Source organism: Chanodichthys erythropterus, chromosome 24, assembly GCF_024489055.1.
Source record: "Chanodichthys erythropterus isolate Z2021 chromosome 24, ASM2448905v1, whole genome shotgun sequence".
NCBI classification, from domain to species: domain Eukaryota; kingdom Metazoa; phylum Chordata; class Actinopteri; order Cypriniformes; family Xenocyprididae; genus Chanodichthys; species Chanodichthys erythropterus.
In genome coordinates, this window is record NC_090244.1 from 30,302,630 (window position 1) to 30,321,417 (window position 18,788).

At 47.1% G+C, this 18,788-nt stretch overlaps 1 protein-coding gene across 4 annotated transcripts in view; it reads left to right on the top strand.

Moving 5' to 3' along the window:
• The window catches only part of LOC137014874 (Fanconi anemia group A protein), a 35,744-nt gene that overhangs the window by 9,671 nt on the left and 7,285 nt on the right, over positions 1-18,788 (top strand). For all 4 annotated transcript variants that reach the window (XM_067379390.1, XM_067379389.1, XM_067379387.1 and 1 more), the window contains exons 19-34: positions 69-118; positions 222-298; positions 1,915-2,010; positions 2,135-2,253; positions 2,845-2,915; positions 3,692-3,791; positions 3,864-4,048; positions 7,709-7,802; positions 7,893-8,066; positions 8,145-8,218; positions 8,706-8,834; positions 8,902-8,971; positions 9,311-9,468; positions 9,541-9,640; positions 9,730-9,789; positions 9,937-10,041. In XM_067379390.1, coding sequence (XP_067235491.1) covers positions 69-118; positions 222-298; positions 1,915-2,010; positions 2,135-2,253; positions 2,845-2,915; positions 3,692-3,791; positions 3,864-4,048; positions 7,709-7,802; positions 7,893-8,066; positions 8,145-8,218; positions 8,706-8,834; positions 8,902-8,971; positions 9,311-9,468; positions 9,541-9,640; positions 9,730-9,789; positions 9,937-10,041 — 1,662 coding nt within the window. The remainder of the gene's footprint in view (positions 1-68; positions 119-221; positions 299-1,914; positions 2,011-2,134; positions 2,254-2,844; positions 2,916-3,691; positions 3,792-3,863; positions 4,049-7,708; positions 7,803-7,892; positions 8,067-8,144; positions 8,219-8,705; positions 8,835-8,901; positions 8,972-9,310; positions 9,469-9,540; positions 9,641-9,729; positions 9,790-9,936; positions 10,042-18,788) is intronic.

Genomic DNA, 18,788 nt, shown 5'->3' on the forward strand with positions numbered 1-18,788 from the left:
ACTCGCAGGAGGTGATGTTGGGAAGGCACTGGAGTTGCTTGATGTTGAACTGCTTTTCTTCATTGCAGCTTCCTGTGAAGTCAGATGCCAGAATGACCTTCATTGAGGCCTTGAGGAAGTAGGTGTCACACTGTTGTGGTAAAGAGCATGCAAAGTAAATCAGTGTAATTCTTTGAAATAGTTTTTATATGAAGGTTTTGTTGTTTGTTTTAAATGTGTAGGGCAGATAAGATCCCGGCCGCCCTCTACACGTCGTACACAGACTCCTGTCAGAGAGAGACGTACCGACAGAAACAAGGTGCTTCACCACGTCATGTCCGTCTCCTCCGTGATTAAAAGACAAAAATAATCATTATAGTTTTAAAGAAATTATAACTTGTGCTACATATGTGTGCAAATGAGTGTTTTTGTCATTGCAAAACATTCCCAGCTTCAGTCACACCAAGCAGCTGAGATTACAGAGAACAACTGAGCGTTTGTCTTGGGAACACTTTACAGTATTAGTTAACATTGGTTAATGCATTGATTAACAGAGAACAATGCATTTGTACCGATATCTATTAATCTTTGTTAATGTTAGATAATAAAAACACAACTGTTCATTGTTAGTTCATGTTCGTCAGATCCATTCAATAATGCTAACAGGTGTGACTTTTGATTTCAGTACTGTATTAGTTAAATGTTGAAATTAACACAACATTATAGATTAATAAAGTAATAAATGTTATCTAATGGAACCGTGTTGTAAAGTGCTCTCGAAAGCATATATTTGGTTCATATTTAAGGAAATGGTGTGAAACCATAAAAATGAGTAAATATCAAACAGGGCGACAGGTATCATTTTAAGATTTTTACATGATGGTCTGACTGTAGCTTTATTAGGTGTGATTATCACATTGTTTTTACTTTAGAAACAGTCCATTTGTTTTTTATTTTAAGTACAGAAGTAAAAATTGAAAAAATGTAAACATTATTATCATGTCAGCTTTATTTCTACAGCACTTTATACTAGGGCTGGGTAAAAAATACAGATTTCTCGATTTTGATCGATTCTCATTTTTACGAACCGATATCGATTCTTAAATCCCAAGAATCGATTAGTCTAGTCTGTTTTCAGTTGATGAATGAGCAGAATATGTAGCTCCTCCCATCCAATAAATCACAATAATCGTTGTTACTTTTGATATGAAGCAAAGTCGCAGATTTCAAATGACGTCCATCTTATTATGAGATTCAAAGAATAAATACCATTTTGGGGCTGTTTAATGTGGCGTGACAGATCGCTTTAGCGCCTCAGTTAAAGAGAAGCATGTGATCATCCTCTCCTCCGCTTTAATACCAGTTACAGCGAAATAAACATGAACATCTGAAGGTATGTTAAAATATACAGTACAACTTACTGAAATCCGTATCATGTCTCGTGTAATCGCTCAATCAGTGCTTCAACCTCAATAAAACAGCTTCAATGTCACGTGACGTCACATTTACCTCAGAAAAACACATTCAGTGACCATAAACTCATTAGTCAGCTAGAAAAGTGAACATTCTGATAAATATAGCTATGCACCGTTACATATTCATTATCATTTTTAATGTTCTTCAATATTTAATGCATGTTTGAATAAATCACTTATGACAGTCACGATTTAAATGTTTATTTAAAAAAAATGAATTGGAGTAGAAATATGATTATGTAACTCTAAACATCATTATTAAAGAATCACTCGTTTTACCAGAGTAACTCGTCACAGTTTCATAAGACATGTATGTGAAAGTGTCAGAACGCTTCGACATGATTCAGGACATGTTGTTAGACACACTTGTGTGAAGTGAGAAGAGGCCATGCGGTTTGTTGTGTGTCATTAAGTTGTATATATATATGTGTGTGTGTGTGTGTGTGTGTGTGTGTGTTAGGTGTGGGTGAGTGCAGTGAGGACGATCACCAGATGATTCTGCGCGAGAAGTTCCTTCAGCTGAAGAGAATGATGACCGACGGGACCGCTGACGGCGGTAAACACACACACACACACACACACACACACACACACACACACACACACACACACCTCAACACACTGATCACTGGCAGCGGTAAACACACTCAAAGCCTGCTGTCCCTCTCGTGTCGTGCCAGATGTTCGCGCTCAGCTGTCCAGGATCTCTCTGACTTTGAGGAACATGCATCCTGATGAAGAGACAGGAAGTGATGTCATCACGCTGAACGTGGATTCGCCTGATTCAACACACGCTGCCGTATGAGCACAGATTCAAGCTGTTGTCGGTGTGCAGATCCTTCAGAAATCATTCACAGCTCGTTGCCGGTTGACGGAAGTCTCCAGAAGTGGCAGTAAATGCACATTAATCAATAAAGGCGAAGCTTTTGCAGTGTAATTGGACTAAAGCTGTGCTCATCTTGTTCTCCTTATCTTTCTTCTTTGAATCATTATGATCATTATCAGTCATTAGGTTTGGCACAAATTCAGTGCAAACATCTAGACAATAAACGCTCTTATTGTCCTACAGGTCAATGACCCAAACACAGGAAATCAAAGGTAGAAATGAGTGAATCAATGAAATTAAACCTCAATTAAAGTCATCTCTTTCTTCCAGTTGCCAATATATGCATTACGCACTGTTACAGTATGTGTTAATGATGATTTAAACTCATCATAAAAAACTGTCAGAGCAGATCCAAATCTGACCGATGTGTTTTAAAGCTTGTTATCACTGAGCGATGATGAGATGAGCTGATGGCTGCGGATGTTTTCTGAATGAGCTGCACATCTGATTAATTTCACATTAAAGATGATAGATGTGTTATTAAAGCCTCACTTTTTCCTTCAGGTCGCTAATCTGATCTTGCAGAGCTTCTGTTTGTGTTTGCTGGATGCTTCCAGAATCAGCCCTCCAAACAGGTGCGACACACACGTCATCATCTGCCTGTACCGAAAACCTCTAAGCCGGAGGCCGGAGGGCGCTCTGTGCACATTTAGTCCACAATTGACTCATTAGAGGCATACCATGTGACATTCCAGGAACTAACAGAGGCTTCCAGAGAGATCACTATAATCATGGCTATAACATGCAGATAAACACTTTTCAAGACAATAAATACACGATTGAGACGATGAATGCATGTATTGCCTCTGAATTTGCGTCTGAATAGCGCTGGCTCCGTGGGCGTGGCCGCATTAGCGGATAATGAGCTGAATCACGGATTTCTGACATGGCTCTCCTTTCATACAGATTACATAAACAGTTTTCGATTTGACTTACACGATTTAAAACCTGACATTTCAACGTTTCTTTACACATAAGTCTCATTTTTTTGTGATTAGTATTCACTAAGTTCTAAGTTCAGTTCATTTTCTGAGAACTATCAGATTGGACTTCATTCAGAGGGAGACGACAGATCACGCATCATGTTAGTTTTCTTTATTTTACAAAAAGCACAACATTTAGTTTTTACTCTGAGTGAACACAAATGAAAGAAGACAAATGGTGTATAACTCTTAATTGTATGTGCAACATCGACAGAGTATTTTGAGTCTCTTTCACACTGATATGAAAAAAAGCAAGGCGGTATCGCCGGCGTGACCGCCGACCTCTGAGTGTTAAGTAAAAATTGTGTGCAAAAAATGTTTTAAAATCCATTTCCAGTAAATAACGGTGTTGTTGATGTTGTTCTCAGGCAGGGTTCGTGGCCCGCTGTCTTTGTGCAGGTTCTGTTGGGTCACAGATGGCTCGTCTCAGCCCTGATACACAGACTGTGGGATCTGCTTCAGCACCAGGTATTCATTGTGTCCATTGTGTGTGTTTCATCATTATCTCCGTGTGCATGTGTCTAACGCTGTGTGTTGTAGGCCGAGGCTCTGAGCGCCGCTCATGTGTTGGGTTTGGCGGCGCTGCAGGTGGAGCTGCATCACTGCAGACACGCGTGTCCTCGGGTGCAGCTGACGGGCTCGTCTGCGGTCGCTCTCTCTGTGTCCCAGTGTGTCTGTGAGGCTCTGATCTGCTCCACACGCTCACACATGGCCCTCTGCCTCAGGTCTGACTCCTCAAACATCAGCTACACTCAACACCATTCTGCTCCTGACCGATAATAGGACTACATAAGATCAATTTGATTAACATATTAACAAAACAAATACAAATTGAATCTTCCAGCACTGAGTGCTGGGATAACAGACAGAGGAGTGAATCGGCTAAATTATCATTACATGCATGTACAGAACAAGACAGGCTCCTGAAACTGATCTTTGACAGTGCTACCCATTAGAAATGCATTATATATCAGTGTATTATTGGTCCATTAAGAAAATTAGGTTATTAAAGCTCATAAATGATGGATTATTTCCTCTGGTTGAACACGCTGCTGGCCATTAGGGTTTTTTATTGAAGACGCATCAGCAGATCATGTGCTTTAGAAGAGTTCATGCTAAAGTAGGCTACATTTAGTAAATGATTTTGGGAATAGAGAGATCTTGATGTTTCCCTGCAGTTTCCTTGTTTTATGCAGTTAAGGTTTTAAAATAAAATGGTTGTCCACTGTATTTGTTTGCTATTTGTTTTTGAGCTCAGAAAAAAATGTATATTAAGATTTAGATTTATTGCCCAATATATCAGTTATTGGCTTCCAAATATAGAGAATTATTGGTATCTGTCAGTTTTCCATATCAGTGAATTTATCAGCCAAAATATCAGTTGTCAGCTTCCAAATATAAAGAATTATTGGTTAGCTGTGCCTGACAAATTTCAATATCGGTGCATTTATCGGCCAATAGATCAGTTATTGACTTCCAAATAAAACATTTTTGATGCCATCTGCCAAATTTCCATGTTAATTTATTTTTTGTCCAATATATCAGTTATCGGCTTCCAAATGTAAAGAATTATTGATATCAGCCAAATTTCCATAACGGTTCATTTATTACCCAATATATCAGTTATTAGCTTCCAAATATAAAGAATACTCGGTTAGCTGTATCTGCCAAATTTCCGTATCAGTGCATTTTTAGCGAATATATCTGTTATCGGCTTCCAAATGTAAAAAAATAAAATAAAATAAGCGGTATCTGCCAAATTTCCATATCAGTGCATTTATCGGCCTCCAAATATAAAGAATAATCGGTTAGCTGTATCGGCCAAATTTCCATATTGTTGTATTTATCGCTCAATATATCAGTTATCGGCTTCCAAATGTAAATAATTATTGATATCAGCCAAATTTCCATAACGGCTCATTTATTACCCGATATATCAGTTATCGGCTTCCAAATATAAAGAATTATCGGTTAGCTGTATCTGCCAAATTTCCATATTGTTGCATTTTTCGCTCAATATATCAGTTATCGGCTTCCAAATGTAAAGAATTATTGATATCAGCCAAATTTCCATAATGGTTCATTTAGTACCCAATATATCAGTTATCGGCTTCCAAATATAAAGAATAATCGGTTAGCTGTATCTGCCAAATTTCCGTATCAGTGCATTTTTAGCCAATATATCTGTTACTGGCTTCCAAATGTAAAAAAAAACAACAAAAAAAAAACAACCTGTATCTGCCAAATTTCCACATCAGTGCATTTATCGGCCTCCAAATATAAAGAATAATCGGTAAGCTGTATCGGCCAAATTTCCATATTGTTGCATTTATCGCTCAATATATCAGTTATCGGCTTCCAAATGTAAATAATTATTGATATCAGCCAAATTTCCATAACGGCTCATTTATTACCCAATATATCAGTTATCGGCTTCCAAATATAAAGAATACTTGGTTAGCTGTATCTGCCAAATTTCCGTACCAGTGCATTTTTAGCGAATATATCTGTTATCGGCTTCTAAATGAAAAAAAAAAAAAAAAAAAATCGTATCTGCCAAATTTCCATATCAGTACATTTATCGGCCTCCAAATATAAAGAATTATCGGTTAGCTGTATCAGCAAAGTTTCCATATTGTTGCATTTATCGCTCAATATATCAGTTATCGGCTTCCAAACATAAATAATTATCGGTTAGCTGTATCGGCCAAAATTCCATATTGTTGCATTTATCGGCCAATATATCAGTTATCGGCTTCCAAACATAAAGAATTATCGGTTAGCTGTATCAGCAAAATTTCCATATTGTTGCATTTATCGCTAAATATATCAGTTATTGGCTTCCAAATATAAATAATTATCAGTATCGGCCAAATGTCCATATCGGTTCATTTATCGCTTAATATATCAGTTTTCAGCTTCCAAATATAAAGAATTATCGGTTAGCTGTATCGGCCAAATTTCCATATTGTTGCATTTATCGCTCAATATATCAGTTATCGGCTTCCAAACATAAATAATTATCGGTTAGCTGTATCTGACAAATTTCCATATTGTTGCATTTATCGGCCAATATATCAGTTATCGGCTTCCAAACATAAAGAATTACCGGTTAGCTGTATCAGCAAAATTTCCATATTGTTGCATTTATCGCTAAATATATCAGTTATTGGCTTCCAAATATAAATAATTATCAGTATCGGCCAAATGTCCATATCGGTTCATTTATCGCTTAATATATCAGTTTTCAGCTTCCAAATATAAAGAATTATCGGTTAGCTGTATCGGCCAAATTTCCATATTGTTGCATTTATCGCTCAATATATCAGTTATCGGCTTCCAAACATAAATAATTATCGGTTAGCTGTATCTGACAAATTTCCATATTGTTGCATTTATCGGCCAATATATCAGTTATCGGCTTCCAAACATAAAGAATTACCGGTTAGCTGTATCAGCAAAATTTCCATATTGTTGCATTTATCGCTAAATATATCAGTTATCGGCTTCCAAATATAAATAATTATCAGTATCGGCCAAATGTCCATATCGGTTCATTTATCGCTTAATATATCAGTTTTCAGCTTCCAAATATAAAGAATTATCGGTTAGCTGTATCGGACAAATTTCCATATTGTTGCATTTATTGGCCAATATATCAATTATCTGTTTCCAAATATAAAGAATTATTGGTATCTGCCAAATTTCCATATCGGTGCATTTATTGGCTAATATATCAGTTATCGGCTCTCAAATAAAATGTCCACATATATAAGCATCTCTGGGCTTGTTGTTTGGGATCTTCTCGTAAAGCAAGCCACTTTATGGAGTTTATAAAGTGGGCAGTTGTGAGTCATGATGGTTGGATCTTATTTGCAAAATACAACATTGAAACGTTTTAAGGTTTATTTTGGGCTTGTTTTTGTTTGCTGTTTTTCCTAGCAATAGCTTGAAAGATAGAGACATATACCTGATCCATGTTAAATATGTTAAATAAAAACTAGATTACCAAAAGGACAAACGCACACCGTCCAAGGTGCAGGTCAAGAGGGATAAATCAATCTGAATGAGATCTGACCACACACTCACTTACATCTTTGGTTGGATAATAAAATAGGTTGGATAATACAGTATTTGCAAGTGAGTGTGCGGTCAGATCTCATTCATAAAAATACGTCAACTAGTTCAAATCTACAACAACAATTAGATCATTTCAGTTTAAATGACAAGAATTACTTTTTAACCATTTAACTTGATAGTGTCTGATTAAAAATATTTCTGTTGTTTAAGGGTTTACCGGGTACTGATTTGCATCCCTAGCGTAGTGCTTGTGTCGGTGAGGTCCGATGGCTGGTTATATGTGTATGTGTTGTGTGTATCTTCAGGTTGTGTGTGGCCGTTCTGTCTTACGGGCTGTGCAGAGCCAACGCTCAGTCAGAGGATCTGCAGAACTTCATCCCAGAAACACTTTATAAAAAGGTACAAAAGCAGTTAGGCGTTAATGTTGATTGTCACTCACTTATCTGATCTTCAGACTGAAGATATATTAATGTCCATGTGTGTTCTCAGGCTCAGTATGTGATGGCCAGACTCGTCCCAGAGACCCGAGCGCACATGAGCGATGAAGATGCGTCTGATACCTACTCAGATGTTTCTGATCTCACTGGACGAGTGAAGGACTCGGCTGTGGCTCTGTGGAGAAACACGCAGATCCGATCCCTGAAGAAACTGCCTCAGTATCAGGTACTTACAGAGCCTCGTGCTTTCAGGTGACGGTGAACGTGCTGAGATGGTCTGATTATATTCTCGTTGTTTCATCAGCTCTCTTTCTCTGAGTGGCTCACAGCTGAACTTCAGGTTCAACGGAGCCAAGATGCACTGACAGATCCAGAGAGGTACAGCAGTACACATCCACAACACATGGCAAGCAGGGAAATCAGATGTACTATAACACAGGTTTAGTCTTTCTCTGTGGAACTGATTAATTGTAGGCCTTATTGATCTGAGCTCATGCACCTCCTACAATCAGTCAGTTCCTAAAAGAAATGCAAAACCTGTGCTAACTGAAATAACACAAGTGGCTTAAAAAATACAATCCAAGATTTGGCAATTACCAGCAATTTTTTTTCGAAGACCAGTCATTTTTGATGGGGAACACCAAATTAGGTCCCTGCAACATCTGTATAGCAAAACTTCAGATGTAATTTTTTATTAGATTTGGTATGAAAACAATGAAAGTCTAGGAACCTTTATTTGCATATAATAAATAATAGTAGCAGAAATAGTTGATGGGAACACTTTTTTCTGAGCCGTGTTGATGTGAAGCCCTTTAATCCTGGATGTCAGTCTGAGGCAGGCGTGGTGTGTGTTTGTTTGATTCAGGCAGGAGTACGAGCAGTGGGCGTGTGAACAGTATTATATGCACATGTCTACACATGATGGAGGATGTGAAGGAGACGTGACGCAGATCTGTGGTCACATCCTCACTGCTGTTCTAGACCAGCACACAGCGTAAGTGACTCACATGGGTTTCAGAGTGATCAGTCGTACTTCACCTAATGTGTGTGTGTCTCTGTAGGTCACGAACAGGAGACAGTTCCCATGAACACACAGACAGCTGTCTGCCTGACCTGCTGTCGCTCTTACAGGTGCCGCTCGATTTCACTCATTCTCTAGATTTCTGACCTCAGATGCCCTTGAAGTGGTTCTGTTATGCAAAAACATTGCTAAAGCCACAAACCAGACATGCCACATGGTGCTTGTCCTCCTGTTGCTGTTGTGTTTCTGAGGTTGAGCAATATGTGGCTAAGCTGTTTATAGCAGGAGTCACGTAACTGTGTCGTTATAAGACATGATGAAAACTACACATTAGCTCAAAGTACACTCATTCACTCTTCAGAGACACATGTACTGTTTATATAAGGCCATCTGTGTCCAAAAGGATTTGAATCATGAAGATCATCCATCTGGATCTGCTCTCTCTGTAGGCGTTACTGTATGAAGTAGTGGTTACTCGGCACTGCGCATCAGATGAGACGGGTCACTTCCTCTGGGACCTGATTGACAGCAGGTGCTCGGTGGCCCCTGACTCTGACAGCATCGGACAGGAGCTGAAATATCAGCAAACGCTTCATAACGCCAGCCGGTACGACTCCTGACACACATGTACATCTGTGAGATCTGTGCTGTGATGATGGGTGATGTTCATGTCTGTCAGGGTTCTTGTGCTGCTTCCTGCTGTCCTGCTGGTGAGCGTCAGAACAGACCGGAAAACCCTGGACTGCCATCGGATGATCGAACACATCAGTCATGTTCAGGTCTCCAGCATCACCTCAGCGTAACACTCATGATATGTGATGTGATGTTGAGGCGTGTGAGTTATGTGTGATTTGTGTTTGTCTCTCAGAGGAGGGCGTGTTGTTCTGCTGGTCTGCTGTCTTTCAATCTCACGACTCACTTCCTCAAAGTAAGTAACTCTATGGACAAACGGCATCACTTACATAATTTCTTGTGCACCACGTTGAAATGATTCAAATCTAAATATTTGCAATATAAGGCTATGCCTAGATTGATGTGAAAACGTATCTCGGCCCTGATGTGTGTTGTGTTTCAGGCGGTCATGAGTGGCAGCGTGAGCTGTGCTGGTCCTGCAGACGCAGTGAACGCGTGTCTGTCTGAGTTCAGCGCTCAGTGTCCACTTCTGCTGGTGTCTGCTGCGGTAAAGCATCTGTCCTTTAGAGCACTTCTGTCTGTGAGGCATCTGGACGTCTGAGCGTGACTGTGTGTCTGTGAGGTGTCTGGACGTCTGAGCGTGACTGTGTGTCTGTGAGGCGTCTGGACGTCTGAGCATGACTGTGTGTCTGTGAGGCGTCTGGATGTCTGAGCGTGACTGTGTGTCTGTGAGGTGTCTGGACGTCTGAGCGTGACTGTGTGTCTGTGAGGCGTCTGGACGTCTGAGCATGACTGTGTGTCTGTGAGGCATCTGGATGTCTGAGCGTGACTGTGTGTCTGTGAGGCGTCTGGATGTCTGAGCGTGACTGTGTGTCTGTGAGGCGTCTGGACGTCTGAGCGTGACTGTGTGTCTGTGAGGCGTCTGGATGTCTGAGCGTGACTGTGTGTCTGTGAGGCATCTGGATGTCTGAGCGTGACTGTGTGTCTGTGAGGCGTCTGGACGTCTGAGCGTGACTGTGTGTCTCTGAGGCGTCTGGACGTCTGAGCGTGACTGTGTGTCTGTGAGGCATCTGGATGTCTGTGCGTGACTGTGTGTCTGTGAGGCGTCTGGACGTCTGAGCGTGACTGTGTGTCTCTGAGGCGTCTGGACGTCTGAGCGTGACTGTGTGTCTGTGAGGCATCTGGATGTCTGTGCGTGACTGTGTGTCTGTGAGGCGTCTGGACGTCTGAGCGTGACTGTGTGTCTCTGAGGCGTCTGGACGTCTGAGCGTGACTGTGTGTCTGTGAGGCGTCTGGACGTCTGAGCGTGACTGTGTGTCTGTGAGGCGTCTGGATGTCTGAGCGTGACTGTGTGTCTGTGAGGCATCTGGATGTCTGAGCGTGACTGTGTGTCTGTGAGGCGTCTGGACGTCTGAGCGTGACTGTGTGTCTCTGAGGCGTCTGGACGTCTGAGCGTGACTGTGTGTCTGTGAGGCATCTGGATGTCTGTGCGTGACTGTGTGTCTGTGAGGCGTCTGGACGTCTGAGCGTGACTGTGTGTCTCTGAGGCGTCTGGACGTCTGAGCGTGACTGTGTGTCTCTGAGGCGTCTGGACGTCTGAGCGTGACTGTGTGTCTGTGAGGCGTCTGGACGTCTGAGCATGACTGTGTGTCTGTGAGGCATCTAGATGTCTGAGCGTGACTGTGTGTCTGTGAGGCGTCTGGATGTCTGAGCGTGACTGTGTGTCTGTGAGGCGTCTGGATGTCTGAGCGTGACTGTGTGTCTGTGAGGCGTCTGTGACTGTGTGTCTGTGAGGCGTCTGGATGTCTGAGCGTGACTGTGTGTCTGTGAGGCGTCTGTGACTGTGTGTCTGTGAGGCGTCTGGATGTCTGAGCGTGACTGTGTGTCTGTGAGGCATCTGGATGTCTGAGCGTGACTGTGTGTCTGTGAGGCGTCTGGACGTCTGAGCGTGACTGTGTGTCTGTGAGGCGTCTGGATGTCTGAGCGTGACTGTGTCTGTGAGGCGTCTGGATGTCTGAGCGTGACTGTGTGTCTGTGAGGCATCTGGATGTCTGAGCGTGACTGTGTGTCTGTGAGGCGTCTGGATGTCTGAGCGTGACTGTGTGTCTGTGAGGCGTCTGGATGTCTGAGCGTGACTGTGTGTCTGTGAGGCATCTGGATGTCTGAGCGTGACTGTGTGTCTGTGAGGCGTCTGGATGTCTGAGCGTGACTGTGTGTCTGTGAGGCGTCTGGATGTCTGAGCGTGACTGTGTGTCTGTGAGGCGTCTGGATGTCTGAGCGTGACTGTGTGTCTGTGAGGCGTCTGGATGTCTGAGCGTGACTGTGTGTCTGTGAGGCGTCTGGACGTCTGAGCGTGACTGTGTGTCTGTGAGGCGTCTGGATGTCTGAGCGTGACTGTGTGTCTGTGAGGCGTCTGGATGTCTGTGCGTGACTGTGTGTCTGTGAGGCGTCTGGATGTCTGAGCGTGACTGTGTGTCTGTGAGGCGTCTGGATGTCTGTGCGTGACTGTGTGTCTGTGAGGCGTCTGGATGTCTGAGCGTGACTGTGAGGCGTCTGGATGTCTGAGCGTGACTGTGTGTCTGTGAGGCATCTGGATGTCTGAGCGTGACTGTGTGTCTGTGAGGCGTCTGGACGTCTGAGCGTGACTGTGTGTCTGTGAGGCGTCTGGATGTCTGAGCGTGACTGTGTGTCTGTGAGGCGTCTGGACGTCTGAGCGTGACTGTGTGTCTCTGAGGCGTCTGGACGTCTGAGCGTGACTGTGTGTCTGTGAGGTGTCTGGATGTCTGAGCGTGACTGTGTGTCTGTGAGGCATCTGGATGTCTGTGCGTGACTGTGTGTCTGTGAGGCATCTGGATGTCTGAGCGTGACTGTGTGTCTGTGAGGCATCTGGATGTCTGAGCGTGACTGTGTGTCTGTGAGGCGTCTGGACGTCTGAGCGTGACTGTGTGTCTCTGAGGCGTCTGGACGTCTGAGCGTGACTGTGTGTCTGTGAGGTGTCTGGATGTCTGAGCATGACTGTGTGTCTCTGAGGCGTCTGGATGTCTGAGCGTGACTGTGTGTCTGTGAGGTGTCTGGATGTCTGAGCGTGACTGTGTGTCTGTGAGGCATCTGGATGTCTGTGCGTGACTGTGTGTCTGTGAGGCATCTGGATGTCTGTGCGTGACTGTGTGTCTGTGAGGCGTCTGGACGTCTGAGCGTGACTGTGTGTCTGTGAGGCGTCTGGATGTCTGAGCGTGACTGTGTGTCTGTGAGGCGTCTGGATGTCTGAGCGTGACTGTGTGTCTGTGAGGCATCTGGATGTCTGTGCGTGACTGTGTGTCTGTGAGGCGTCTGGATGTCTGAGCGTGACTGTGTGTCTCTGAGGCGTCTGGACGTCTGAGCGTGACTGTGTGTCTGTGAGGTGTCTGGATGTCTGAGCATGACTGTGTGTCTCTGAGGCGTCTGGATGTCTGAGCGTGACTGTGTGTCTGTGAGGTGTCTGGATGTCTGAGCGTGACTGTGTGTCTGTGAGGCATCTGGATGTCTGTGCGTGACTGTGTGTCTGTGAGGCATCTGGATGTCTGTGCGTGACTGTGTGTCTGTGAGGCGTCTGGACGTGTGAGCGTGACTGTGTGTCTGTGAGGCGTCTGGACGTCTGAGCGTGACTGTGTGTCTGTGAGGCGTCTGGATGTCTGAGCGTGACTGTGTGTCTGTGAGGCGTCTGGATGTCTGAGCGTGACTGTGTGTCTGTGAGGCGTCTGGACGTCTGAGCGTGACTGTGTGTCTGTGAGGCGTCTGGATGTCTGAGCGTGACTGTGTGTCTGTGAGGCGTCTGGATGTCTGTGCGTGACTGTGTGTCTGTGAGGCATCTGGATGTCTGAGCGTGACTGTGTGTCTGTGAGGCATCTGGATGTCTGAGCGTGACTGTGTGTCTGTGAGGCGTCTGGATGTCTGTGCGTGACTGTGTGTCTGTGAGGCATCTGGATGTCTGAGCGTGACTGTGTGTCTGTGAGGCATCTGGATGTCTGTGCGTGACTGTGTGTCTGTGAGGCGTCTGGATGTCTGAGCGTGACTGTGTGTCTGTGAGGTGTCTGGATGTCTGTGCGTGACTGTGTGTCTGTGAGGCATCTGGATGTCTGAGCGTGACTGTGTGTCTGTGAGGCATCTGGATGTCTGAGCGTGACTGTGTCTGTGAGGCGTCTGGATGTCTGAGCGTGACTGTGTGTCTGTGAGGCGTCTGGATGTCTGAGCGTGACTGTGTGTCTGTGAGGCGTCTGGATGTCTGTGCGTGACTGTGTGTCTGTGAGGCGTCTGGATGTCTGAGCGTGACTGTGTGTCTGTGAGGCGTCTGGATGTCTGAGCGTGACTGTGTGTCTGTGAGGCGTCTGGATGTCTGAGCGTGACTGTGTGTCTGTGAGGCATCTCGATGTCTGAGAGTGACTGTGTGTCTGTGAGGCGTCTGGACGTCTGAGCATGACTGTGTGTCTGTGAGGCGTCTGGACGTCTGTGCGTGACTGTGTGTCTGTGAGGCATCTGGATGTCTGAGCGTGACTGTGTGTCTGTGAGGCGTCTGGACGTCTGAGCATGACTGTGTGTCTGTGAGGCGTCTGGATGTCTGAGCGTGACTGTGTGTCTGTGAGGCGTCTGGATGTCTGAGCGTGACTGTGTGTCTGTGAGGCATCTGGATGTCTGTGCGTGACTGTGTGTCTGTGAGGCGTCTGGATGTCTGAGCGTGACTGTGTGTCTGTGAGGCGTCTGGATGTCTGTGCGTGACTGTGTGTCTGTGAGGCATCTGGATGTCTGAGCGTGACTGTGTGTCTGTGAGGCATCTGGATGTCTGAGCGTGACTGTGTGTCTGTGAGGCATCTGGACGTCTGAGCGTGACTGTGTGTCTCTGAGGCGTCTGGACGTCTGAGCGTGACTGTGTGTCTGTGAGGTGTCTGGATGTCTGAGCGTGACTGTGTGTCTGTGAGGCATCTGGATGTCTGTGCGTGACTGTGTGTCTGTGAGGCGTCTGGACGTCTGAGCGTGACTGTGTGTCTCTGAGGCGTCTGGACGTCTGAGCGTGACTGTGTGTCTGTGAGGCATCTGGATGTCTGAGCGTGACTGTGTGTCTGTGAGGCGTCTGGATGTCTGAGCGTGACTGTGTGTCTGTGAGGCGTCTGGATGTCTGAGCATGACTGTGTGTCTCTGAGGCGTCTGGATGTCTGAGCGTGACTGTGTGTCTGTGAGGCATCTGGATGTCTGTGCGTGACTGTGTGTCTGTGAGGCGTCTGGACGTCTGAGCGTGACTGTGTGTCTGTGAGGCGTCTGTGTGTCTGTGAGGCGTCTGGATGTCTGTGCGTGACTGTGTGTCTGTTAGGCATCTGGATGTCTGTGCGTGACTGTTTGTCTGTGAGGCGTCTGGACGTCTGAGCGTGACTGTGTGTCTGTGAGGCGTCTGGACGTCTGAGCGTGACTGTGTGTCTGTGAGGCGTCTGGATGTCTGAGCGTGACTGTGTGTCTGTGAGGCGTCTGGATGTCTGAGCGTGACTGTGTGTCTGTGAGGCATCTGGATGTCTGTGCGTGACTGTGTGTCTGTGAGGCGTCTGGACGTCTGAGCGTGACTGTGTGTCTGTGAGGCGTCTGGACGTCTGAGCGTGACTGTGTGTCTGTGAGGTGTCTGGATGTCTGAGCATGACTGTGTGTCTCTGAGGCGTCTGGATGTCTGAGCGTGACTGTGTGTCTGTGAGGCATCTGGATGTCTGTGCGTGACTGTGTGTCTGTGAGGCGTCTGGATGTCTGAGCATGACTGTGTGTCTCTGAGGCGTCTGGATGTCTGAGCGTGACTGTGTGTCTGTGAGGCATCTGGATGTCTGTGCGTGACTGTGTGTCTGTGAGGCGTCTGGACGTCTGAGCGTGACTGTGTGTCTGTGAGGCGTCTGTGTGTCTGTGAGGCGTCTGGATGTCTGTGCGTGACTGTGTGTCTGTTAGGCATCTGGATGTCTGTGCGTGACTGTGTGTCTGTGAGGCGTCTGGACGTCTGAGCGTGACTGTGTGTCTGTGAGGCGTCTGGACGTCTGAGCGTGACTGTGTGTCTGTGAGGCGTCTGGATGTCTGAGCGTGACTGTGTGTCTGTGAGGCGTCTGGATGTCTGAGCGTGACTGTGTGTCTGTGAGGCATCTGGATGTCTGTGCGTGACTGTGTGTCTGTGAGGCGTCTGGATGTCTGAGCGTGACTGTGTGTCTGTGAGGCGTCTGGATGTCTGTGCGTGACTGTGTGTCTGTGAGGCGTCTGGATGTCTGAGCGTGACTGTGTGTCTGTGAGGCGTCTGGATGTCTGAGCGTGACTGTGTGTCTGTGAGGCGTCTGGATGTCTGAGCGTGACTGTGTGTCTGTGAGGCGTCTGGATGTCTGAGCGTGACTGTGTGTCTGTGAGGCGTCTGGATGTCTGAGCGTGACTGTGTGTCTGTGAGGCGTCTGGATGTCTGAGCGTGACTGTGTGTCTGTGAGGCGTCTGGATGTCTGAGCGTGACTGTGTGTCTGTGAGGCGTCTGGATGTCTGAGCGTGACTGTGTGTCTGTGAGGCGTCTGGATGTCTGAGCGTGACTGTGTGTCTGTGAGGCGTCTGGACGTCTGAGCGTGACTGTGTGTCTGTGAGGCGTCTGGATGTCTGAGCGTGACTGTGTGTCTGTGAGGCGTCTGGATGTCTGAGCGTGACTGTGTGTCTGTGAGGCGTCTGGATGTCTGAGCGTGACTGTGTGTCTGTGAGGCGTCTGGATGTCTGAGCGTGACTGTGTGTCTGTGAGGCGTCTGGATGTCTGAGCGTGACTGTGTGTCTGTGAGGCGTCTGGATGTCTGAGCGTGACTGTGTGTCTGTGAGGCGTCTGGATGTCTGAGCGTGACTGTGTGTCTGTGAGGCGTCTGGATGTCTGAGCGTGACTGTGTGTCTGTGAGGCGTCTGGATGTCTGAGCGTGACTGTGTGTCTGTGAGGCGTCTGGATGTCTGAGCGTGACTGTGTGTCTGTGAGGCGTCTGGATGTCTGAGCGTGACTGTGTGTCTGTGAGGCGTCTGGATGTCTGAGCGTGACTGTGTGTCTGTGAGGCATCTGGATGTCTGTGCGTGACTGTGTGTCTGTGAGGCGTCTGGATGTCTGAGCGTGACTGTGTGTCTGTGAGGCGTCTGGATGTCTGAGCGTGACTGTGTGTCTGTGAGGTGTCTGGATGTCTGAGCGTGACTGTGTGTCTGTGAGGCGTCTGGATGTCTGAGCGTGACTGTGTGTCTGTGAGGCGTCTGGATGTCTGAGCGTGACTGTGTGTCTGTGAGGCGTCTGGATGTCTGTGCGTGACTGTGTGTCTGTGAGGCGTCTGGATGTCTGTGCGTGACTGTGTGTCTGTGAGGCGTCTGGATGTCTGAGCGTGACTGTGTGTCTGTGAGGCGTCTGGATGTCTGAGCGTGACTGTGTGTCTGTGAGGCGTCTGGATGTCTGAGCGTGACTGTGTGTCTGTGAGGCGTCTGGATGTCTGAGCGTGACTGTGTGTCTGTGAGGCATCTGGATGTCTGAGCGTGACTGTGTGTCTGTGAGGCGTCTGGATGTCTGAGCGTGACTGTGTGTCTGTGAGGCGTCTGGATGTCTGTGCGTGACTGTGTGTCTGTGAGGCATCTGGATGTCTGAGCGTGACTGTGTGTCTGTGAGGCATCTGGATGTCTGTGCGTGACTGTGTGTCTGTGAGGCGTCTGGATGTCTGAGCGTGACTGTGTGTCTGTGAGGCGTCTGGATGTCTGTGCGTGACTGTGTGTCTGTGAGGCATCTGGATGTCTGAGCGTGACTGTGTGTCTGTGAGGCATCTGGATGTCTGAGCGTGACTGTGTGTCTGTGAGGCGTCTGGATGTCTGAGCGTGACTGTGTGTCTGTGAGGCGTCTGGATGTCTGTGCGTGACTGTGTGTCTGTGAGGCGTCTGGATGTCTGAGCGTGACTGTGTGTCTGTGAGGCGTCTGGATGTCTGAGCGTGACTGTGTGTCTGTGAGGCGTCTGTGACTGTGTGTCTGTGAGGCGTCTGGATGTCTGAGCGTGACTGTGTCTGTGAGGCGTCTGTGACTGTGTGTCTGTGAGGCGTCTGGATGTCTGAGCGTGACTGTGTGTCTGTGAGGCGTCTGGATGTCTGAGCGTGACTGTGTGTCTGTGAGGCGTCTGGATGTCTGAGCGTGACTGTGTGTCTGTGAGGCGTCTGGATGTCTGAGCGTGACTGTGTGTCTGTGAGGCGTCTGGATGTCTGAGCGTGACTGTGTGTCTGTGAGGCGTCTGGATGTCTGAGCGTGACTGTGTGTCTGTGAGGCGTCTGGATGTCTGAGCGTGACTGTGTGTCTGTGAGGCGTCTGGATGTCTGAGCGTGACTGTGTGTCTGTGAGGCGTCTGGATGTCTGAGCGTGACTGTGTGTCTGTGAGGCGTCTGGATGTCTGAGCGTGACTGTGTGTCTGTGAGGCGTCTGGACGTCTGAGCGTGACTGTGTGTCTGTGAGGCGTCTGGATGTCTGAGCGTGACTGTGTGTCTGTGAGGCGTCTGGATGTCTGAGCGTGACTGTGTGTCTGTGAGGCGTCTGGATGTCTGAGCGTGACTGTGTGTCTGTGAGGCGTCTGGATGTCTGAGCGTGACTGTGTGTCTGTGAGGCGTCTGGATGTCTGAGCGTGACTGTGTGTCTGTGAGGCGTCTGGATGTCTGTGCGTGACTGTGTGTCTGTGAGGCATCTGGATGTCTGAGCGTGACTGTGTGTCTGTGAGGCATCTGGATGTCTGAGCGTGACTGTGTGTCTGTGAGGCGTCTGGATGTCTGAGCGTGACTGTGTGTCTGTGAGGCGTCTGGATGTCTGAGCGTGACTGTGTGTCTGTGAGGCGTCTGGATGTCTGTGCGTGACTGTGTGTCTGTGAGGCGTCTGGATGTCTGAGCGTGACTGTGTGTCTGTGAGGCGTCTGGATGTCTGAGCGTGACTGTGTGTCTGTGAGGCGTCTGGATGTCTGAGCGTGACTGTGTGTCTGTGAGGCGTCTGGATGTCTGAGCGTGACTGTGTGTCTGTGAGGCGTCTGGATGTCTGAGCGTGACTGTGTGTCTGTGAGGCGTCTGGATGTCTGAGCGTGACTGTGTGTCTGTGAGGCGTCTGGATGTCTGAGCGTGACTGTGTGTCTGTGAGGCGTCTGGATGTCTGAGCGTGACTGTGTGTCTGTGAGGCATCTGGATGTCTGAGCGTGACTGTGTGTCTGTGAGGCGTCTGGATGTCTGAGCGTGACTGTGTGTCTGTGAGGCGTCTGGATGTCTGAGCGTGACTGTGTGTCTGTGAGG